At 31.3% G+C, this 26,957-nt stretch overlaps 2 protein-coding genes across 8 annotated transcripts in view; one reads left to right on the top strand and one right to left on the bottom strand.

Moving 5' to 3' along the window:
* Positions 1 to 7,379, top strand: part of LOC145267860 (uncharacterized) — a 2,055,798-nt gene extending 2,048,419 nt beyond the window's left edge. For all 7 annotated transcript variants that reach the window (XM_080123344.1, XM_080123412.1, XM_080123509.1 and 4 more), the window contains one exon: positions 4,385 to 7,379. In XM_080123344.1, the coding sequence (XP_079979470.1) occupies positions 4,385 to 4,849 (465 nt within the window). In that variant the 3' untranslated portion in view covers positions 4,850 to 7,379. The remainder of the gene's footprint in view (positions 1 to 4,384) is intronic.
* LOC145268318 (uncharacterized) overlaps positions 1 to 26,957 on the bottom strand; it is a 176,068-nt gene that overhangs the window by 13,682 nt on the left and 135,429 nt on the right. The gene's annotated exons all lie outside the window — the stretch shown is intronic.

Here is a 26,957-nt window from a genome sequence, read left to right as displayed (position 1 = left end):
TATTATTATTATTATTATTATTAGTAGTAGTAGTAGTAGTAGTATTATTACTATGACGTCGTATATAGTTATATTTTGTTGTTTTAATTCATTAATGTATATTTATATGTTGTTATCTTGAATTTATTTTATGTATATATAGGTTAGCTATTTCACTCCAGCATTTAAAAAAAATATAAGGCACTTTAAAATATGGAATATCTAAATTCAAACAGTTTACACCGGTCACCAAATTTTTTTATATGTGCTGGCTTTGCACCATTAAACTCGACTATTAGCAATCGTCCTTTATTCTTGAATCTAGTGTAGCGGTTCGCTAATACAGTTGTTATTCAGCATCCCTTTGTGAAAATAGTTATGTAATCGAAAAATCTGCATAGAAACGCTCGGAAGGTCATACTAACCTTATACATCTTATTCGAGTTTTTTTTTTCTATTGGAACATATTGTGGCCTGATAAACGAGGCTTACAGAGTGCCTGCGTTCTATACATTGATAGCGTATTATTATTTCTAAAAGGGGTTGGCTCATTACTATTTCTAATCGTTATACTTTTGTGTTATGTTTGTCACGTTTTTAATTGAATGTTTTTTATTTATCTGTTTCGGTACTGATCACGTTTAATATTTGTTTATATGCTGCGATTATTCCGCCCTTTTGTGTCAGCAGTTATAAGTATGTTTAAGGTTGTTTTATTAAATCTTTTTTCAAGTACTTTTTACGGGAAAGTATTTTCCGATGGGATTTCTGAATGCTTAGATGTTTTATAACATTTGGTGCGTTCGCGTACCAATTGGATGTTTTCACTATTTTTAGTACTATTATACCTATTGGTGTCTAGTTTTTATTTGACTTAATATCATTACATCCACTATTTTTACAGCAGTGTTGCAGATATTTTATTTCCTAAGTGCATCATCCTTGCTAGTATTTTGCTATATCTACTCAATTGAGTTAGGACCTGTTTTAAAACATAACTGATTGTTAGACGCTCGTTTTATGTGTATTACATTAGCGTTATTCTTTATATATTGCTTGTAAGTATTTTATTTATATGTCGAGGTGTATCAAAGGTATTGACTATTTTTATGTTAGCCACTTCTACAAATAAGACGAACGTTTTTTTTTTTAATATATTTTATTTTCTAAAATATTCCCCTGTCTCTGGTAGAATACTTTTTATAATAGCTACTTTTATATAGTTTGATCTTCGTATTATCTTGCATTACTGTGAATGCATGCAAACTAAATAACACTATAAAGTTGAATTCTAATGCAAAATCCAAATTACCCAATGTCAGATAAAAATGTCCACGTTTTTGTGTTTACATAATGAGTATTTTTAATTAATATTGATATTTAAAACTTCAATCAGATTTTCGCTTGACGAAAAACACAAAACAATTTCGCAGGCACGAAAACATATATTACGTTTCAAGTATGAAGACAGAAAATTGAAAAGAACTAGATACGTCTTTAGCTTGATAATGATTTTTATGTACGATCTAATTTTTTTCAGTTTCGAGAACACAATGTTTAAAAATATTTTATAGTTATCACGAAATGTTTTTGTATCAATCAGTTAATATTAAGGTAATACAATCACTAAACAAGCAAACAAAAAACTTTGTCGGACAACAACCAAGAACGCAGGATGAGTGTTAGTAAAAATAACAATCATTAGATGTAAAAGATATACACACACCCACTTGTCATTCAAACGGTAGCAATAAAGCACGACTAAGACATCAAAATTATTTTTCTGCAGATCATTGCTTTTGTCAGAGTATTAATGTCATTCAGAAGAGAATAGAAATATGCCATATGCAATAGACATATACTAATCATTTAGAATAAGAAACTAAAAAATCTGGAACGTCGGAAAATAAAAACGCATGATCATGAAAGCCGCATGTTGTGTTCTTAATTTTGAAAGCTCACAAAATACACGCACATAATATATGAAAGAACCATTCCAGTTAGGAATTAAACTAACAAGACTACCTGACGTTGCCCGGGCTATGTGAAGATGAAACCGAAGCTGCGTTTTACTGCACCGACTATATTTTGTTTTAGTTTAATTATTTATAATTTGTAATAACTTATCTCAGTTTGAAGAAAATCCACGTATATCTACCCACCGTTACGTATTACAAATAGCGGTATATGACCGAGAAAAGTTTTCAAGTTTACGATTAATAAACACAGAGTATATACCATGATTTTCAGAAGAAATATTCATGCATTTGATAGTAATATTATCTTTAAATCTACCATCAGTTAAGACAATGCCGACAAAAAATACCCTCTAATTATATGTTTAGATCAAAGTAAATAATACGCAGTACAATACAAAAATATTTTGATATATTTTAACCCAGTTAAAATGCAAAAGCTTAGCGAAATGAACGTTTTAAAAAAAGTATTTAAAATAAAAAAAGTAAACGTCCGCCGTAAGGTGAGTATGAACGCAAAAACTAACATTTTCAAGTAACCCATTGGACAGTGGCGACAGCCAAACCATCGCATTGAAGATCGGTCCACTTACCGTATCCGAGATGTGAATAATTCAAAAGTGCGCAGGATATTCAATAGGTGAGAAAAACATTTTATTTTTCACTCCCTACATCGGATTCTGCGTTTGTTAGTTAAGAAAATTAAATATTTTGTTCTAAAGTTCACATAATATGCGTTTGATTCCCTGGCTTCCTATCACGGATGCGGAAGCATTATTAACGCCTTTGGATTTCTAAGGTTTTAGCTTGACATACATAAATACAAACGCATACTGACATCTTTTCATTTATGAAATAATTTGTACAGAAAACACAAAAAAAATCATTGCGGTAACATACATATGTTTACCTAAGTATAATTGATCCATTATTAAAAAAAAAAAAAGAAAAAAAAAGCGGGAAAAGATTACTGCATGTGTGTGAAAATTTCCGTTCCAACAGAACTGTTATAATTGCAAATTAAATTATTTTAAAGGCTCTATAAATACATTTCCAATAGCTTGAAATAAAATGAGATTTATCAACATACAAGACTACCAGTGAGCCGTTGGGTCAGTATGTTATATTAGCTAGGGAATTAATGTATGTGCGTGACACTTGTGACGTAAAGAAAATAGATTGTTGATATAACAGAGACATTTCTATAAAAGTATATTAAAATGTACAAATATAGATATATGTCTATGAGTCGTTCTTTTTATAATTGTTTATTTTGAAAAAAATAACTTACAACCATTGAATTATAAGTGGTTCACCCTACTTATAGGTAAATGTGTACTAAACAGATACCATAGTACTAAAAGTGAAATTCAAATTCTGACATATCTTAATCGAAAAAAGAAATTTTGGACGCTGAAAACCTATACGGTAGAACAATAAGTTTTACTGTCGCATTGATTATTTATTTGTAACGCAATTAACAAAACATTTTTGGGTTACTTATTTATGTAGGTAGTGTAAAAGAAAATAATTTCTAAATAATAACGTTAATATTTCAGTACGCAGGACAAATTCTGCAAAAGAAGCGATTTGTGTGTATTTGTTTATGATATTATGGGTTTATGTTTATGTACGCATGCTTAACCGGAAGTCGTAAACCGGATGTAGATTATAACACCCGTTAAAATATCATTTGAGTATTATAATTATATAGATGTATAGAAAAAAAAAACCTCCCGCAATTCTATTCTGTAATATTTTTATACAAAACAACTATTTTGGTGATTCTCAAAACATAAAGATTGAAAGTGAAGGCATTTTACCAGTCGTACAAAAATTTTAGCGTTCCGGTTCTCAAAATTGAAAAATTATTAACGTTTTGCACTTAAAATATGTGTAGTTTAATAATGTATTGCTGTTATCATTATATATATAATTCATAATTTGGTAACTTATTTGTAACTTACCAATAATTAAATAATGTTATACTTATTTACTATTGATGTATGTATTGGTGAATACTGACCACTTAGTGACGTATCGCCAAGTTCAGTTTTCATCCGCTTCCTCAAACTTATGTAAAGTGCTATGGAGGTACAATTACGTAGGTTTCTTATGAAAATACATTCATTTTCAAATAGAAAACGAACCAAGATCTAGGATAATCTGATTCATTTCAATAATCTAAAATTGTGTTTTAAAAACACTGACAAATTATAGTTAGTTAAGAGACTCGTTGTAAACAATTAATGAGTAATTGACTCAGAATTTGCTACACTTATAAACATTGTTATTTTAATGCTATTTTTAATCTGATTTTTACGAATCTATAATTTTCCCCGTTATTTTTTTAAGAACACGATTGAAATCTTTATTTTTCTTTTACCATGCTTCATTAATCACTATTTATTGTTTTCCTGATTTTGCAGGAGGAAGTAAACGAACCTTTGCGTGGGAACCAGGACGATGCGATCGCACTAGAAATTGATAAGTGCGAACTCAGCGAGGCGGATGACATAACGGAGGCGAGGAAAAAGAAACCGGATAAACGCGCGAAACAAGAAACGCGCGTCCCCATCATTATAAGCATCCTGCTGATCGCTATCTATGTTTTTGGAGGAGCTGTTTTGTTTTCTCTGTGGGAAGAGGACTGGGACTATTTGATTGGATCTTACTTTTGCTTCATAACCCTTAGTACTATCGGTTTTGGGGACTTTGTTCCCGGGACCAATGTCGATTCGTGGAAGAACCAGGAGAAACTGATCCTATGCGCATTATACTTGGTGTTTGGATTAGCTCTTATAGCTATGTGTTTTGACTTAATGCAGGAAGAGGTTAAGGCTAAATGCCTCTGGCTTGGAAAAAAGCTTGGTATATTAGATTCTGATAAATGAAGTACTTTTGTATTTCTATTTCCGATTTCATATTGTACTTAAAGTCCTTTGGAGGGGACACTGATATGGAACACAATATTAAGATATCAATTGAACCTTGAATCGAACTGTACTATTTAACAAGGACTGTGAAAAGCGGTTCGTCGTGGATCTTAAAAGTAACGGTGTTATAATTTTTACCTGAACTGTAAACAATTCTACATTACTTTTTGTTGTTGATCGAGATTTTAAACAATGAATACACATGTAGACATTATAAATAAAATACATGTACCTACGAACAAAAATTTACACCCGCGCAATACTAAGCTTCTACATTCATTAACACGTGCTTGGTTTGATATAATTGATGAAAAATATAATTTCCCCATTAATTGTTAATTCTATAAAATCATTCCACTATTCCAAACATTTCGAACCCTATTATTATCGATTTTAATAATACCTTAGCTATAATGAACAAAGTTATCTTAGAGAAGGGCCTTTAAAATCCTGTTTGACATCAAGACTGGTTTTTATAAAACAATAACATAAAATTCATAAACCTTAATGTAATTACTGAACATAGAACGCGGATAAAAGGAGTCCTTATTGCAAATCACGAATTTATAATAAAAAAAATAATTTTATAACAAGACCCTTTTTTTTTTACACACTTTACTCCAAAACATAACTTTCTAGATTTTAGAGGCATGTTAATACACGGGAGTACTTGGCGTACCGACTAAAAATAAAAAAAATATATATATATAATGAATTTAAAATAATTTTATTTACAATGCTCCTGATTTCCAGGATGCGTTTTTTTTCGAAATTGGATCAAAATGTCAGACTAATATAGTAATGAGAAAGCATGTGAGGGTAATCTTAAATAACAAGTTTTTGTGACATTCTCAGATAAATGTGCTTATCATTTTATAGTATGTTCACATGTAATCGCCTAAATTAATTAAACCATCATCCTACAATGAGCGGATAACGTTACGAGTATAAATATCCAACGCTGCACATAATAATTGGGTCAAATGTAATGACTCTTCAAAAAATCCGAGAGAAGTAAGACTTAAAAGTAAAAAAGCGTTGTGATTTTTTTTACTATATAAAACATAGTATTACTATCATTTGCATTACTCGAAAAATATAAAACTGACTTACAAACGAACTATTTCCAACTCATTTTATTTTTTGTACGCAAAATCTTAAAGTGTAACTACTAATAAAATATTCCTCTCAACTTATTATATATAATGATTTTAGGCTGGAACAAGTACATAATATTTGGCCTACGATTCGTATCCCTGCTTATATAATTTGAACTACAGAATCTGTATTTTTTCTAACTGATTCCTCGTATATTATATGTGACATCTAGTTTGAACTTATTTACAATTGTTGCAACTTCGACATAATATTTCTTAAATATGTATAAACATACTCAGATTCGACAATAGACAGTTAAAAACTCGAAAATTACAATGTTCTTAAATGGTTAATACAACAAAAGAAATAAATATAGGTGGAATGACCTAAATACCATATCCGAATTCGTAAGATAGTGATTAATAATTCTTACAGATATAAACTAATTTACATACAAACTGGCTTACTTTACTTGATTAACAGACTCAAAAATCATTTTAAGATGTGGCCAACTAACATATTTGGTTTCATGCAGATAAATTCTTGCTAGTTCCTGTGAAGTTTAAGTTTTCGTTGTAGGCTCTACTCCAAGCAAACTCATTTACGGAGGATTGTAACACAAATATAACGTTGGATATAAATGATAGTCGACCTGTTTGACGTAGATGAACAAATGATTAATGTATCCTTAGACGATTTTTTGTACAAGAGTGCGTATTCGAGAAAACTGTAATGTTAATTCTAAATAATTAAAAGTGTTCACATTCAATTAAATTCAACATTGGCTTTGTTTAACACTCAACAAATTGTAATTTTTAAAAAAGATTATTCCAATGACGTTTTTAGTGATATATTTTATTCATTACATTAAGATTAATTATGTAATTCTCCTTATATATATATATATATATATATATATATATATATATATATATATATATGAATCTCTTAATGCATATATGAATACATTTATGTATAATATTGAAATCTCGTCCACACGAAAAAAACTATGAGGTACGTTTACTAGGACAGCCTGAAAAACCTTACTATCACAAATACCTTAAGAAATGAGTATAACACGGCATCATAGCAAATCTTACCATCGTTTTTGACACTATATTGCATCGTAATATTTTCATATCCTTTTTCCCTCATTTGTTGTTGTTTAAAGAATATGGTCCAGAGCACTTGTTCCACACCAGTACTAATAAACCCCTATCGCGGTGACATGCGTTTTAGCAGCTAACACCACAGGATAAAAGTCAGATGGTATAACATCTACTAAACTATCTAAGTTAAGTAGATTGGATGTTATAATATTGTTATAGAAGACTCAGTCGAAAGGCATTGTCCAGCATTTTACATCAATAAACGAAGTGAAAAAAAAACAGTTTGCCTTCATCGTTGCTTATTCTTTATATTTAGATTGTTCTACTGACATTTTTATTCAAAGAAATTTCGAAGCACTGCAAAAGAAAATGTCAAAAAAATCGAGCAAATGTATTTTGATGTCGACTGTGTCTTGGTACGTATAGGTTTTTCAATGTCCTTGGTAGAAGACGTAAGTAATCATTTGGATACAATTTGTTGTGTTCTGAATGCATGGGTATGTTACAATGACATATTTGTATGAGGATAATAGTATTAGATATTCTCTGCAATTACCTTATCACAAATTCCTTTTATTTGGAATATATTGATAATGTTATGTATGTGGGTGTGTGTGGATGTATGTAGAAATACAGAATAAACAAACGTATCTAATATGGAACTCAATATATATTATTTAACCATGGAAAACCTTTGCTGTTATGCCTTACTAATGTACACCGTCGAAACATGTTACCATGAATTACAATTGGATATATATATATATATATATATATATATATATATATATATATATATATATGGGTGTGTGTGTGTATTCCTGTGTGTATATATGGATGTATTTGCACACATCTTCAGTAGTGTGGCGATAACATATGAGAGAGGGAAACTCACGCGCAGATTTAAATTAAACAACAAGTAAAACCATATCGCTTAAAATTGACAAATAACGCAACCCGCAAACAAACACTTGTGTGTGTAGTAAATAGTATGTGTTTAAATTCTGCTGGGAATTCCTCTAATGATATATCATCAGATTAACAGTACAAATGACAAAATGAGGCCGAACACATTAGGAAAACAATCGGAATCCCTATATGTGATAAAATAATGGTAATAATCGATTGATAACGCGACTAAGATAAATGAATTAATTTTGATAACATGATTTTACCGGAAAATCATCGTAATAATTAATATATTTTTTATTATAACGTCGTAAATGTGTTATTAAACAATCTTTTTAACTACACGTTTTTCATTCGGTTCGTGCCTTTAATAACACGTTGTGCTTCCCCATGTGTTTATGTATTTTTTTTTCAGAACTTGTTTAAATATTTAAATACCTAAATATTGATTTACCTAATAAATGTTTATTATTATAATTAACCACGTAAGAGTTTCAACACATGTGGTGTATCTCACTATTAAGATATGATCACGTTACTTGAATTTTGAGTAACAAAAAGTCTCCATAATTTTTTAAAATTCTCCAACGCTTCGGGTAATCATTGAAAATTATTTCGTGTGACCGCAATATGTGTATATCGACAATTAATAGTCGGTAACAATAATTAGTCTTCTCCGGGGGGGGGTAACAACAGTAATTACCTAATGTTACATGTATCTCCTCGTCGTTTTTGACCTTCATTTTTTCCATTCTTCAGAGACATTATTATTGTGTTTCAGAATGGAATGATTCCAGCACACAGTGTCGTTCTTTAAAATGAGGAAGATTTATGTAGTTGCTTTCAGTTTATGTTATCTTTGTAGTATTACATATTATAATGTAGGCATTCCAACACAATATATTTCAAACAAATATTAGATAATCTGTTTAGTTAGATACAATATTAAAAAAAAAGTTATAGGAATGTTACTTTTGGCACATTAAGAAGTAGTCAATTATCAGATTTATTTGACTTATTTTATTTCTTTTTTAAACATTTAATGGGTCTTAACGTTGTACTTCAGAATTAAACAATGACGCGTGGAAAGACACTACGATTCACATTGTTGTAATAGTTTAGACGTGGCGCCTAATGTCTATTATAATGTGCAAGAAATCCGGGTCAGAATTTTGTCATATTTACTGCTTGCTTTTGTTTATTCACGTTTTCAAATTAGTAACTATGTATAAAAGAGTATTCTTTCGTTCATGTTTTTTTTAATGATTTTTATAAATTGGTTTGTGCCCCCTCATTGTCTAATGTGTTACTGGTTTCCCCCAGGGTGTTTTTTTATGCAAAACTAATGCTAAATTTAATTTGAGCTCCTTTTTTATATACTCTTATAATACGTGCACGGAAAGCGCTGTTTTTTTTATACTGTTAATTTCAATTTCAATACCTTGCGTATTTCCCCTAAGAAAGTAAAAATGCAACATATGTCCGTGCTTAGTAATAGGATTTTATGGAGAAAAATCCTTTTGGCTGGGGCATTTTTTATTGAAGACAAAAGATTAACACATTGCACAAGCATATATTTCATTACAGTTTAACACCAAAACAATGCACAGTGCCACTTTGGGGATACTATCTGGGATATGAATTGGAGTGATCCTATACTTTAGCAGGAAAATGTTTGTTTACATTACACTTGGAATTCTGCATATCAGTACAGGTGACGAAGCATGGAAACGGGAAGGGAATTTAAAAATCTATCAGTTATGAGGAAGAAACCGTTAGAATAGAATACATTCTGACGTCTACGCATCTCTACAGTGTAAAGGTGGAACTTTACTGCTTGTCAGATATATTTTCGTTGATTGAGTACAACATCTTGTAGTTCGTCGGGGCATTTACCATTAAAATAATTGTAAAACAAGCACAGGGATGCAGCATTTGGTTCCCTGTTAAAATTAAACCGAGGAGTCTGAACGAAGTACGTTTAGTATATATATATATATATATATATATATATATATATATATATATATATATATATATATATATAATGTAACAGCCATAGCTATTTGTGATTGAGAAGCTTTCTTGTAATTATTAAAAACATTGTTACTGGCAGCATTGAACAGTACTATCCATGTTTGTCTCGTTACACTAAATACTGAGGCGTTCCTGTAGGTTTTCCGGCATAGGCTTGGATATGTGTTCATTTGTGTTACCTTGCTGCTTGTAATTGAGCGTGATGTCCTCAGAAAGTATGTCAAACTCATACGAAATTTAATCAGGAAATTCATTTGTGAATATCAGAAATTATAGAAGTCCAAGAATCGACACATGAAGCACACTCGTATTTGTATTATATTGCTTTGACGTACGATCATCGAGGACAGCCTGAATTCTTTTGTTTGAACCGTTTTCTGTTAACTTATCTAATAATTAATATATATATATATATATATATATATATATATATATATATATAATTCCATCCTGTACTATAAAATATGTTCTTAGATACGCCGACATATATTACTAATAATCTAAGAGCACAAAACTCGTTCTAATGAGCTGTATTATTCTCTATAGTTTTATCGAATGCATCATATTTGCTACAATTGATACAGAACTGATATATGCATTATTTAGTATAAATTCTGATTTAGGTGGCAATGTCTAGATCAGGAATAACTTAATGAACTAAAACTAATGCTTACATATATATAATCGTTATTTTCTAAATAAATATTAAAGGCTCTATTTCCCAGAATTTCTATTCTATTAAGGTTTAAATAAACGCAGACAAATATTTCCGATATTTTATAAATATATGTGAATATTTTTATATGCTAAATAAAGGAATCATTCAGGTTCTAACCTGTCAATACGTTATTCGCAACAATAATAAAAATAACATTCTTCCAGACAATCATATATATATATATATATATATATATATATATATAAATGTTAAGTGACACAATTCAATTTAGCACATGAGTACGACTAAAGAGCTGCCATTTGATGATTCACAACTAAGTAAAATTCAGATCAAGGATGAAAACACCGGAAGAACGTTTAAAAACAAGTTATTTCAGACCGCAGATAAGGCACTTGAAATGCCAGACAAGTACACTGACCATTGCCATGTATGTGTGCTGATCAAGACATCTCAACGTTCCGCTCTCTTTGCATACGGAACAACACTGACGCCTTCCTCTCAGTTTAAACCAGCGTTGTTTCTTTTTACCACAAAAAAAAACACAAATGAAAAGAATACGTCAAAAATATGCAATGGAAAATAGAAGGATTTCCTTGGAGATGAAAGAAATAATTTATTTTTGGAGGACCATCGAGAGATAAAACTTAAAATCAATTAAACGACAGGTATTGATTAGCTACCTCCACTAGTTATCAAATATAAATGAATATGCAAGAAAATAAGCAGAATGTGTAAATAATATATATTTAAAATATTGCATTCCTTCAAGCGTGTGTGTTAGAAAAAAATTGTTTCGATGAACATCCATTGTTTGCACGTTATTTATTTATTAGGCAGATGTATATTTACAGTTATGAAATATTGCGAAGTTTATAATATTAATTTTACTAATAGACAAAGACACACATTCGTATAAACCTAAGAGAAAAAATCATTCCATATTGTTGAAACACTAATATTTATTTGAAGTTTTGTTTAATACATTAAATTAGAAATACTTAACGCATTGATATAAATAAATCGGATCAAAGAGGACTAAAACAACAGAAAAACTCATGGATAGGTAAAGAGACCAAAAACACTCAAAACATTAACTGTTTTATTAGGGTAATGCGTTTATGGTTAGATTTAGGTTTGACTTAATGCATGCCTTCTAAATGTGACCTAATACTTATGTCCTCAGATGTTCTTTCTTTTAAGCGTCTAAGTACAGGACGAATATATATATATATATATATATATATTTATATATATACATATATATTTATATATATATATATATATATATATATATATATATATATATATATATATATATATGTGTGTGTACACAGGCTATATAAAATGTTGAAAAACACTTTAGCAAGGGTTAAAACATACTTATTATTCGGAAAGGAAACACAAATCTAATAATTATATATTATTTTATATTTATTCACACATAAATCTAAATTGTAACTGGATTCTCTCGATATATTTTTTTATTTGAGGAGTGACATTTTCTAGAGAGACAAGGATTGGACGGTTGTATTTTTTCTTATCTCCGAAATATATACAAGGGAAACAGATCATTATTTTCCTGTTCTGTTTAGCATTTTTTTAGAATATCGTATTCATGTTCGTAACGTTGTTCACCTTTGTGGCTTTTTCCAAGAGAAATCGGCAAATGGAGATATTAAATATGCAATATTATGAAATTGAATTGATTTTCCAAAAAATTCTGCCACATTGAAAAATAAATCATTATTAAAAAAGCTTCTATAGACTAGATATATGTAATAGTGTTCTTATTATTCTGCGTGAATTCTAGTGTTAAAATAATACTTCGATCATTAATAGAATAAACTACCAATGCCGAGTCCAATTAGGAAAGCGTAAGATCTTAAGGCTCCTTCAGACTTGCAATCTATTATTTTAAGACAATAGCATGTTCATATTATGGTATGGAACAGAAGCATAGTTTGTTGTTAATTGTGGATGATATTTTAATTACAAGATAAAAGGTTTTATATCAGTATATTACATCTGATTATGAATTTAAAACGGGAGTGTTATTACATCGTTATTCCTCTTGTTCTTAGTCATAACGTTAAAATAAGTGATGCGTTCGAATAAATCCTCATTAGTGAATGGTTACACTGTAATTTCGTCTTTTGTACGAATCGAACTATGGATGCGTGTTACAACTAATATACTATTATAAAGCAATGATGCTTGGGCCTGCAGGATAATAATACTATGAATGATGGTTAATCTTGAGAAGCAAACAACAACGCCCGCCTTTTTTATGATTCACGGCACATGATTTGGATACAAAGATTCATACATATTTTCTCTTAGACACACCTTCAACAAATTAATAATCCTGAAATGTGATGGTATTCTCAGTGTATCTATGTCTGAGTCATTGATATACACACATTCGTGTGTGTAATAGAGATTCTTAGGACTAAACATTTTGCGAACTTTACAAGCGCCTAGAAGGCATACGTAAGTATTTTTATTGGCTTTCATCATCATGAATAATGCAACATAAATTCTTATTCTAATCATTTACTAAAGGGAGGTGCGATAATGTAAGGTGAACTTATGAAAAATTATTGTCGAACATAGCAACATATTCAATAATTATGAAAAATGATGAAATGTGAGTTAATTAGCCGCTGTGATTGTAATTAAATAATCAGTCCAGGAAATATATCAAAATTATTTTTTTAGTAAGGGGGGGATACAGTTTTAATAAAAGGGCTAGAATAATGTGATTGCTTAATTCATACTGAACAGAACGCCCACAGTATGCCCAGCACCAATATATTACTTATGAAAAATACGACTGTGGAATTTCCACAGGTTCCACTTATATATATTAATACAAAATCCATAAAACAAAGACAATCCATTTCATTAATATTTACAAAATTATCATTTGAATGTATCTTTTATATTGAACTTTTTTTTACAAAGGAATCACCATTATCAAGAGACGGAAGACAGTCGAGGATACGGGTTAATGGGTATACATAACCAATGTGATTATAGCGTAGTAAACATAGTAGTGGGGATTTTGTAACTTGGATTAATAAAGGGGACGGTTCATCAAGAACTTGTTTACTGTGGGCTTGAAGACAATCAGATTGTAATAAGCGGGAAAGCAGTCAATCAGAGAATAGTTCCACAGCGTGCAGTTCTAAGAAAGAAGTTTAGTTCAGGGCCTCTATATTTATGTTTAGGTACACATAAAGAGTGTGGGAAATTATTGATAATGGTTTTGGCTACAGAGTGTTTTTCGTGAATATTTGGCGGGTGGGTGGCAATAGATTGAAGCTTAGCTGACCACTTGCCATGAAAAAAATATATATATACACAAAACACGCATACATACTTATATATATATATTTACAGAAGATATACATACGTGTTACAAAACACGCATACATACTTATATATATATATTTACAGAAGATATACATACAGACACGTGTATATATATATATATATATATATATATATATATATATATATACACGTTTTATTTCTATTACCGTATTTTTCTGTAAAGTTGCATTATTGTTTCGGCTACACAAACGTTTTTGGCCGTCATTTAGCTTCTTCAGACTTTTACAGAAATGTTCGTTTATGGTGGAGTGAAAGGGTGAATGGTGTTAGGGGAGGGCTGCGAGAGAAAACGTGGGAAAAGAGGAAGGGAACAAGCGGGAGAGAATGGAGGGGGTGCTTGGTATGTGGGTAATGTTTTGGTTTTGGGGTTAAAAAACAAAAGGTGGTTGTGGGGGGTCCTTAGTTCGAGTCCTAAGGTTTAGGTTGTTGGCGTCTCTTTAGTGAGATGATTTCTTGATAAGTATGCCTTGAGCTGTTGGGGGTTCGTTTAGGTTGGGAGGCGGGGAGGGGCTATGATTCGGTTTATCTATTTGATTTTTATTTGTTGTTAAGTGCTTGGAGAGGGTTAGCTTGCGGCCGTACGCGCGAGCACACTCATGCGTACATACACACGCACATACTTAAAGAAACGCTCATCTGTGCACATACATCTCCGCCTAGGCATGTAAACACATGCACGTCTGCGTGCATGCATGCATATAAACCCGCGCTGCTCCCACTGACCCCAAATTTTCCTTAAGGTGTTAAATTAAGTATGTGCGCATAAGCATGGGTGCGCCCATATACAGACACCCGCACATCGACACCAATATAACCATGCAGGCGTATACATGGACCTACATGCATATATTGATTCAGACATACTTGGATCCCCACGCATATATACAAGCACACACATACAGATATTATATTCGTGAACACATACATCGACATATATGCAGCGGCACGCTCCTACATACGTATGTGGACAGCAGGTAGCGGGCACATATACTCTCATATATACACATATACATAGGTACGCACACATTTACATCGTTACCCCCACGTACACACGGACACATACACATGGATGCACACATGCCCATATCCACATACACGCATACCCAGATATATAGACAGTTATTGGTGTAGACATATTCGTCTACATGGATGTACATCTAAGTTCATTCGTGGGTATATAGACGTAATACTTTCGTTAAATGTAGACATAATTATACATAGATGTGAGCAAAAACTCATTCCCAGGCTCGTATGCGTAATATTTTCACATTGTGGAGGTTTTTAATGGTTTGATGTTGGTGCAGACGAGAGCGCCGACATATAACTCCGCATACATATACTCACCTACAGATACACGCCCCCATAAACGAACATTTCTGTAAAAGTATGACGGCCAAAATACGAAACAATGTAACTTAACAGAAAATAAGGTAATAAAGAATAAACCGCGTATTTGGTCTCCAACAGTACTGAGCACTTCCTTCATTTTTTTTATTAATTACCATTTCTACTAATATATATATATATATATATATATATATATATATATATATATATATATATATATATTTATATATATACACGCATACGTACATAAAACTATTGATACATAAGACACGCATAGATACACATATTGACACACCACACGTATACATATATATATATATATATATATATATATACACACAACACACGTAGACATGTATATATACACAGAACAAGTATATATATATACATACATATAAACACAGAACACGCATACATAGTTATATATAAAGAGCATACGTATACATATATAAACACAACGCATGTATACATGTATACACACATTATATATATATATATATATACACGATAAACGTATACATAAATATGCATACGACACACGTGCACATACCACATGGACATATATATTTATATATTAATATCCGTATATTATGTATACATATATATGTAGACACACCACATATTTGAACATATATAGGAGTATGTGTATATATAAAATTTGCGTACATACATAAAAAACGCGTATCCACGCATATTACCCGTTTACATTTATATGTACAAAAGCATGCATACATATGCCTGTAAATATACACAAACCACGTATACGCACACACAAATATATATTTACACACTCACATATGTATATACACACCCCACGTACACACATATATATATATATATATTTACAGAAGATATACATACATACACACTACACCCGTATACAAACATATATATATATATATACATATATATACACACTACACACTTATACATACGCACGTATACATATATATATACACCCACATATATACACTACAAACGTATACATATATACACATATGCACATATATATAGTGCACACGTATGCTTATACACGCACATATACACTACCCACGTATATATATATATATATATATATATATATATATACACACTACTCACGTCTATATATATATATATCATATACACGTCTACATGTAATATCTTTATACATAACGGGTTCATATAGTATGTATTTATTTGCTTCCCCACGTTAGAAAAATGTGACACAAGGTCGGTTTTATGTGAGGTGAAGGGGAGGGAGGGGAAGGGGATGGTACATATAGGGTTGCCCCTACATGTACCAATAACCAATTGCCACAAGGGCAATGGTCACAAAGTGCAACATCTGCCGGAACAGATACTACACATTGCTCCTAGCAAAAGTGTCAGATTATTCGTGCTGGCTGCAACTCATTACATTTTACCTACTATTTGATATTGGACGCCTTCTTTCATTTAAATTACTAAAATACTTTTTTTAAAGCAAGAATATTATTCCTGTACTTTAACCACAGAAAATATTTATTATCAACTTTCTCCGATGCTCAAGTTCATGCCATTGTACAGTAATTATTACATGGTTATTTTGTTGTGTTGAACCTCGATACCAGAATAATATATAAGTAAGCAAAACAAAAGTGTGTTTGTTTTGCTCTTTTAAACACCTTATATTTGGTTATAAGTCATTAATCAATAGATTTCCGTAAGTCTTTCTGGAATTCGTAGCATTTTAACCCTTACCGTAATATTTCGTTTGTTTTAAATGAAACATAAATATCCTAATGTTGACTTTTTGTTTTGCTCATTCATTTGTTCAATACATTATTCATCCGGCTATTTACCTCAAGTACTTTAAGAATTATGTCGATGTAATAAGGTTTGTATCATGGATATGAATTTGGCGATTGGAATTTTTTTTTATAGAAAGTTCGCTGAAGAATTCCGCAATTGAGTTTGTTTTAAAATTTGAAGCAGAATGTTACATTTCTGAATCATTTCGCAAAATGTAACAGTAGGCCTGTTTTTCTTTTAAAACGAGTTAACAAGTGAAAATAAAGTACAAGTATTGTAAAATTACTCTTGCATTTTTCAATCAATGATATCTTTATGAGGATCAATTCAAAGGTGTTACCAAAATAAGAGGTCTCGTTAATATCACAAAATCTGAAACAATAACAGAAATCACAATGGACTATTGCCAATTTTTATATCAACACTATTTTCATGTTGTCGGAAAGATAATTATACCTTTCTTACTATTAAAGTGCTTTGCCTAGAGGGGATACTTTTCAAATTATTTTACCATGAGGGCAATTCTGTATTCATTATGATTTATAAATGACTAATTTTCCTTCAAAAATGCCAGGTATACTCTTCGGCTCTATTCGCAAAACTAATATGCATTCGATTTTGTGAATGACAAAATATAAAATGTAGTTAAAGTCTTGAACTGTGCAGTTAAAAAATCGGTGGGCAAAAGTATAAAATATAAACCTCATAGATGTAAGCAAACAAAAATTATTCATATTTTGTCAAGTTCGACAATTTTTTTGGTGAGGGCGACAGTAAATTGTTGGCAGGCTGTATTTCTAGAATGCGGAGCAGTTTAGCACCTTCCGTTATATTTATTTCAATAAAACAATCCTTCGACATGTCGCCAACGTTATTTCTCTAGCTTTAAAAATGTACCAATCTAAACATGACGTGGGATACATTAGCAGTTTTGCCTATAAAATATTGCTTTGAATACTGTCGTAAATTTATTTATTGACGTCCGAGATTAAATGCCATAAACATTTTTTTTTAAATATCTTGGCAGGATAAAGGCGAATATGAAATTAGTATTTCGCAAAATTTAATATTGCGTATGGTGTTTTCAAGAGTCATCGAGAGAGAATCGAGTAATCGGTCATGTGTAATCAAATAAATTCTAGGAATATATAATTATATTGAATTTTGTTTTATAGAAAAATCAGCGAAGTATAATATATAATATGTAATTGTTGACGTATTTGCCATTTTATAATATTATTTGTAAAGGAATATTATACTTTTGCTTCTAAAATATGTTGACAGCTACATAATATGATGTATACACACATTATATATATATATATATATATATATATATATATATACACACAAAAACGAACAAACAGTTAATAAAACATGTTAAAAATCACTTTGAAATGAGTTAAAAACATTTAATCTGAAAAGGAAACACTAGATAAGTGGGTAGTCATTTATCCGCGGAGTTTCGAAGAAATACTTTCCTTCTCATCAGAGGGTAGTGATTAGCAAAATGCGGAATCGGATTTTGCATGCAAAAGTATTTGATGAAACAACAAGTCAAGGCTCTTACTTGATAACAAAAAGTGAAGCAGAGGGAATATGGTGAAGAAAAATGTGATTACACGTGAATGGATAGTCTGGTGGAAGATAAATAATGCGGTGACGGTAAAATCCAAATATATAACTGCAAGAAAGTTAATTGAATTTCAATTTGCACAAGTAAAATCAAAGGAAAATTTTCATATATCACTCATCTTTTAATGTGATGGCTCTAGCGCCGAGGATTCCATGCGATAATGTTATTTTTTATACATCAGGTATTGCTGCAAAATCTACGCCGAAGTCAAACGAAAATACGTATTCGTTATTTTCGGTTTTTAAGTGTAGTAATACAATACTTGGTTTGTCAATATATCGTGCATGAATATCGTTGGGTTTGCATTACATTAAAAGCGGACGTCAACAAATTGTACATATTTTTCACACACTTACAAGGCTTCTAAAGAATGACATCTACTAACAAATTGAAATCAGTGTGATTTTCAAATGCTTATATATGGCAAATGTTAAAAGGCAAGAGGTGTACGTGACTAGCGCATAACGTAAATTAGTGAAGTATATTAAGATGTAGGTTTCGTATTAATTTATATTCATAAATCAGTTCAATTTAAAAGTGCAATGCAGACGTTCAAGAAGGAAACCCATATGTATTTACTTTTAATAACTAAACTTTTGTCGACATGAGGCCTTTACAAACAATTAAATATTTTTTTAATGTTTTTTCCTGCCATAGTGTAACTAGAATCATAAAATCCGTGTGATCTACAAGCTTAACCTCTTTCAGAGATTCAGGATATTTTTTCGCCTCAATGTAAGCGTTGTTTTTATTGAAATATAATATCGAAAGTTCAGAAAGCCTATACAAGGCAGCGTTTATTTTACAAATTTGTCTCAAATCAACTAACTTTCCTATAATAGGATTTGGAACATTTAAATGTATTACTGTTGAAAATGACACGGCCATTATATTGCAAGTGAGAGGATATTGTGAGGAATAAAAAAGGGGCACTAATTATTTTCCTGATATAAGCGTAAAATCGTCGAAATTATGTTTATAATAGTCAAGTAAATATACTTATTTGAAAATATATTTGTTTTACTTACTTTCTGAACTTACGAATTTACATAAGAAAAACCACCAGGAATAATTTATTTGGTATACACATGACAATATATAGAATCATAAAATATATATACCGACCAAATAACTGTTATGTAGCAATATCTCAATCTTGTATGATCTTACAAGCAAATTATGTAAATTGACGAATACAATGTTTATAGACTATGCCTGCGTCCGATCTTGAATCTTCCATTACGACAACAGCTGCTTTTATGCATTCGCTTGATGGCTCTGATATATGCATAGGCGTCCACTGATTTTACATTTATATACTTAAAATTGTATTCTCTTTACCTAAACAAAAAAGAGCAGTATTTTGTCAGACATTTAATCTGGCAATTCAAACTGTATCGCGAGAAGTTATATCCAAATAAGTATAGTTTATAGACGATATTCCTTGTACACCATTGAGATTTCTTATAGCAATCTGATATTATTCCTAATTTTACGAAGTAGGAGCCAGAGAAAATCTGAAAATTTATCGGCATGTTTAATGGAAAGGTAAATTGAAACTCAAACGAAACGAAATCACGTTTTATAGAAGATTTTATTTTTAACTATGGAGAGTCTCACTGAATTTAATATATATATGTGTGTGTGTGTGTGTAATAAATTGCGCATATTAGAAATGCGCCTACAGTATTGTCTAGATAGATGTTATTTAATAGAACTGATTTTTAGAACAAACATTATCTTAAATAGTTTGCATACACGTAGCAATCAAGATGACATCATGAGAGAAATGGCAGTTTCCAAAACTTGTTATTCATTGTTTTCGCACTAGTGAGGTGTGATCAAAGGTAATTATATACTTAAAATAAATATTTCGTGAAAACTTCTGAAAGAATGGAAGCAATGTATACAATGTTATATATGTCTTAACCTATAAAGTATATATATATATGTATATATATATATATATATATATATATATATATATATATATATATATACAAATAGTAAAATCGATGTCAACTTTTAGTTGTAAATTTATATTCAAATTTTCAGATGAGGATGGATTATTCGTAGTTTTGGATGCGTAACACGCTTTCCTGTCTAGAATTCTATTTTCACAACGTCTAAGTCGATATAATAGATTTATCTGGTCGACTTCTGGGATTTGTCTTTTCAACTCGAAAATATGTACGAAATTTCAAAGGAAAACGTCATTTAATTGCGGAGTGGCATGTTCTTGGTCTATGGGCCCTAACTAAGTAAATGGTGTAATTTGCAAAATGTATTAAGTATGTCGCTCATACTGACTGCTGAACTCTCGACTCATAAAAGAGTGTTAGTTACAACTCAATTTTATCATGCACTTTATATACTAGCATCGGATACCAGCTCATTCTCGAGTTCGAAAAAGATTCATGAGTTCAGAAAAAATATATCCGACATCGACAAGATATACATAATAGGTAATATCGATAAAAAAAAACCTGTTAAAATTACAATCAAGATAGGAACAGTAGTCCGAAGTATCTAAATATTAGGAATCATTTTCTCATGTTTGCATGCGCCCACATGCTGCCGTGCATTTAAGCAGCCTGACATTTTGCAATTACGCTGCTTTCCTTACCTGAATGATGTAATATCCGTTGTAAATGCATTCTCACGAGCTATATAATCTTCATAACAGGACAGATCTACGTGATTGCTAGACAGCTTCGTGCTATTCTAAAGTAAATGGTATATTGCATGATCTATCTGGATCAGAATAAAATAACTTACTTTATGAAATAATGCAAACTAATAATATTGAAGGCAGATATGCATTAATTCATACCAACTAGATACAAGGTAGGAATAATAACGTTTAACACGATCTGGTGGCAAGATATACGTCATGTTTGTGTTTATACATACTGATTGCATATACACCGACTAGCCCAATTCAAAATACAACCTACTACAAACGTCTACAAACTATAACTTTTTTTTTTAAAATAATTTTTTTTAAATATTGAAATATTGTTTTCTTTATATTATCTGGCGGAAATGATTGCATTAGCATCTAATTTAAAACAGCTCAATAATCGAAAGTATATTAATAATCATATTTATATATATATATATATATATATATATATATATATATATATATATATATATATACATTAAACCGTCTCCAGTGAAGCAATAACACATGTTGAAAACATTGATGTTTAAACAAAGTGAGATTTACAACGATTATTAAAGAACAATTTCAATTGCTTATATATGTCAAATATTAAAACAAAACGTGTACGTGACTAGCGCATAGCGTAAATTAGTGAAGTATTTTAGAGATAAGCGTCATATTAATTTATATTCATAAATAATTTCACTTGAATTCAATACAGAAAAATAACATTATTGTATGGAATCCTCGGCGCTAGAGTAATCACAAAATAATGAGTGATATATATATATATATATATATATATATATATATATATATATCATATTACATTGATGTCACACTTCATTTCAGTAAACTTTTATACTGATTTGTTTATGTATTCTTTTTTCACACTTGCAAAGTCATCAAAAGCAAATATGAACCAGCTAACACTACTATTTACAAGACAGAGTGTAATGTGTGACGTCAGCGTAGCTTCCTATAACATTGTATTTTAATATAAACAACATGTTAAATGAACGGTACACCTAAGAATATGTTAAAATCATAGTTATTAAACCAATACGGGCGCAATAACGTATTTAATGGCACTTAGAAATCAGTAGCATAGATTGCTGTCATGTTGCACTGATCCTTTACTAATGCAAGTTAATATTGTTCTTAAAGATCTATGATTATACGGTCCTCTGCTTTGTTATCTAACAGGTAAAGATCCAAAGAAGGCTAATCCTGTAATGAAGACAGCTTTAAACGACTTAGGGCTACCAATTCGTGTGCGCTACTTTTCATCCACTTCTGGAAAAGTGCTTCATAATTGTTTGATGTCGTTAGCTTCTCAAGATACACAACTCTAGACATTATTCAGTCGTTATATTAAGTGAATATGTTTGCTGCAGTAACAAACACATAAAGTCTGTGTTTAATGCGTAACTAATCACACACACACGCACACACACACATATATATATATATATATATATATATATATATATATATATATATATATATATATATATATAATACGAGGCGCAATGCTTCTATTCATTGTTTAAGTATTATCTTTTCATAATTACAATATATTATTAAAGATGAAAGTGGTTATAACGAACGGAAACTAAAATATGATTACACTTTTTCCCTTTACTCCAATTCAATGTTTAATAAAGTATAAATAAAACGAAGGAGAATTGGTTGTGCAGAAGAACGATTAACCTGATAAGAATTTTTTACATAGAAGTATTTCGGCCGACATTTTTCCAAATAATATTCGCATCGATGAGCAATATTGTTTAAAAACGTGGACAAAATATGAATTTCGCACACGAATTGACAAACTTTATAAAAATAGTCCGGGAAATAAGACAGCAATATTGTCAATCAACACTCAGAAGTTTAAGTTATGACAATGTTTTTTTGCTTACACAGAAACGATTAGAAAGTTTTAAATCGTTTTGCCAACGTGCTACGAGTAATATACAGTAAGCTACCTTCTTGCACTCTTCATGTGTTATGTGGCACTGCAATAACTGCTCAGCGATGGGTGGTTTGTGAACTGGCACACACATATTTTAGCCATATGTTGTGCCTAGATGTCGTCGATATCTATTTTGAGAAATTCTAATCCCCAAGCCCTGGGTAGTGTGTCGACCTGACTGTTAAAGCAATCAACTGCACTATGTTAATCATTTGTAGGTACATCATCTTGCCGAAAGTACTTAAAAGCGATGATCGTCTCAAACAGCTGTTCAACACTTGTTGCAAAATAACATGAGGTTACTAGACATTTTGTGTGATAATTCCTAGCTTTTACAAAATAGGGTTTACTTTTACCGGCCCTTTTTGAAAGTCCAAAAAATCCCCACGCTCAAACATAAAGAAATTTAGCCTTTATATAGGTTTCAATTGTGTATGAAGAATAAAGATTGGCAAACAGGATCTAAATTAATCTTTGAAACTCAGCAACTTACTTTGCTATAGAGCAAATAAACAAACCCGATGTATTTCGGTTTTGATCAGATTTATGTTTTTCAGTTTTAAGTGAGGACCTCAATAAGCTAATGTATTAAGCTTCACAACTATGTTTTTCTTATACACTCTGGCAACCAAACTCATGTTTGCTGTACACAAAATGTTAAACGATAATGAGCCATTAAGCTCACCCTTCATAATAAACGACAATGCAGCGAAATAAGTTTAATTGTCATAACAATCTATCAACATTTTAAAGAATGCGTACATAGTAAAAATTTCATCCACATTAAGGAAGTAGCCTGTCATTATACCCAACCGATCAAACAGCATTTGTTCTTTAATCTCAACAACAAAAAATACGCCAATGTTGGACCAACAAGGCTTCCTATTACTCCCCCATCAACATGATAAATGTTCCGGAAAAACACGATTTCCAGAGACTTAGAAGCTAAACTCATGAGATATAGAATCATTATCTCAGCATAGAAAAGATTAGGGTGGCAAAAACCGACACAAATCCTGATAGTTTAATAGATAAGTTGGATATGTCACAATATATAGATACTTGGTATCTGAAGAAGTCTTACCACGAATAAATTATTTTAACGAAAAGAATCAGGAATGTTTATTTCCGCAATAGATGTGAGGATTTCTTTAATTCGTGTTAAGCGGAACCTATTATTGAGGCAACACAGCTTATAAGAGTATTTTATTATGGACATGGAGTAAACTTTGCATCTTGGGACGTGTAGAACCCACAGATAGATATATATTTAAGTTTCCATTAGAAAAGCATCCTCATATATTTAATCTCATAACACGATATCGTAGCTTTATATCTGTTTAAGTCTTTAATCACTTATATTGCTGTTGACTAAATGTTACTATTTTGTAGTATCGCCAAGTATGACTATCATATAATCACTATAATCGCGTTGATCGAAAACAACGACTTTAACCTTATCTGGCTTTATGAATTAAGTCTTCATTAAACTTGTTTGCTTTAAAAATATTTAAAAATTTTATCTACTATACAAAATATATAGATTGGTTGGTTGGTTGTTTTTTTTTTGTTTTTTACAAAGGCATCACCACATTATCAAGGCCCAGAGGCCACTCAAGGATAAGGGTTAAAGAGTGTACAGTAGAAATTGTTCAATATAGTAATCATTAGTAATGAAAATTTGGTAAATTTAATAACTTATATGGAACGGCTCATCAAGAACTTATTTACTTTAGACTTGAACACAACCATATTGTAGTCAGCCGGAAAGCAGGAAAACGGAAGACAATTCCACAGGCGTGCAGTTCTAAGAAAGAAGCTTTGTTCATGGAATCTACGTTTAGGTTTAGGCACAGATAAAGAGTGGGGGAAATTATTGATAGTGTTTACAGCTAGACGAGTGTTTCTTGTGAAAGTTTGGCGAGGGGGGACCATAGATTGAAGCTCAGTTGAACACTTTCCATGAAAATAACGATACATCAGAGACAAACTCGCAACATCTTTTCTGTGAGATAGAGGTTGCAAGGAGGAGAAAAGGGCATCTCCTACGAGGCTACGAAGTCTATTTTGAACTCTATCAAGGCAGGACAAGTCCTTTCTAGCAGCTCCTGCCCAGATGTGGCAACAGTATTCCATCCTTGGACGTACCTGGCTCTTATATAGGTAGAGAATAGCATCAGCAGTGAGATATCTACTGGATCGATAGAAAGATCCCACCATTTTTCCAGCGGCCTTTTTAAGAACATTATTTTAATAGAATATATTTGTTGTTTTCACGTCGGTTTCTATTTAACCCATAGTTGGGACCCTAACAGGTACTACCACTCCAGGCCAGAGTGGACCTGGGAGCAATGGTAATTAAAGGGTTGCTCCACACTCCCCAAAGCCCACAAGCTGGGGTCTCACCACTGGATATAGTTTAAGGTCATATCCAGGACCCCCATTGAGGGACTTTTACCCTCTGCAGGGGGGGGGGGCAGTCGGCGTATTCTAATGCCCCACCGACAGGGCAACACAATATATAGAGTAAATAGGACTACAGATAACTCTTTGAGCAAGGTCAAATTGATGTATTTTCAATTAAAAAGGATACGTGTAGCTTACGCTAGAGATACATTTAAAATTCATCACATACCATATTATAAAGTTAAGGAAGTATGTCAAAATCAAGGGTTCATATATATATATATATATATTGACTATAACGGTGTCAAACAAAATATATTAGAAATAAATAAAATTATTTTCACTAGCCTGACTAGAGGCAGATTTTCCATTTAAACAATATATATATATATTATTTTTTGAAATATAATTATCAGCTTGCATGTTTTTCGTTTTCTACGACTCATCAAAGTGGCTGACTTTGACGATATTCGAAATCGGGATCTCATGGTAAGAAGCCTAAACTCTTACAACCGGACCACCCCTCAAGACTGTTTGGATATATCGGATTCACGTAGATGTTATTTTATTTGTTTTTACGATAATTTTGAATAAATTAAATTATTAATACGAAAGTGCATTTTTAACTAAATGCGAGTTTGGACTAATTTTCCCTCTGATCAAATCAATAGAGCTTTGCCACTCAATAAGAAACCTCTATTTCTAGACTTTAGCAATCTAAGTCTGTCCAAAGCTATCTGTCATATAGGATCCATGTACTGGATGAGATCGTTCCCTCATATCGTTCTTACTCTTCACATTGGCAGCTTATGTTAACGAGGTGTCTATTCCGTTGTCGTGGAAGGTATCTTACGTTTTCTAGCAACAAGTCTGCCCATCTATATTTTCTTCTTTGGACGGAAGTATTTATTTTAACAACCCTTGTTTGTTAGCGGATACGTATGTTTGTCTTTCTTTCTTGTAGTGGTATATCTACATTATCCTTTCCACCTTTTGTACCACTGCAAAACTTTTACTTTGGCGAGATGTAAGG

This window comes from Euprymna scolopes, chromosome 1 (genome assembly GCF_053919585.1).
Source record: "Euprymna scolopes isolate OS-2025 chromosome 1, ASM5391958v1, whole genome shotgun sequence".
NCBI classification, from domain to species: Eukaryota; Metazoa; Mollusca; class Cephalopoda; order Sepiida; family Sepiolidae; genus Euprymna; species Euprymna scolopes.
Note: the sequence above shows the minus strand (reverse complement) of the source record. Positions and strands in the feature narration are given on the sequence as shown.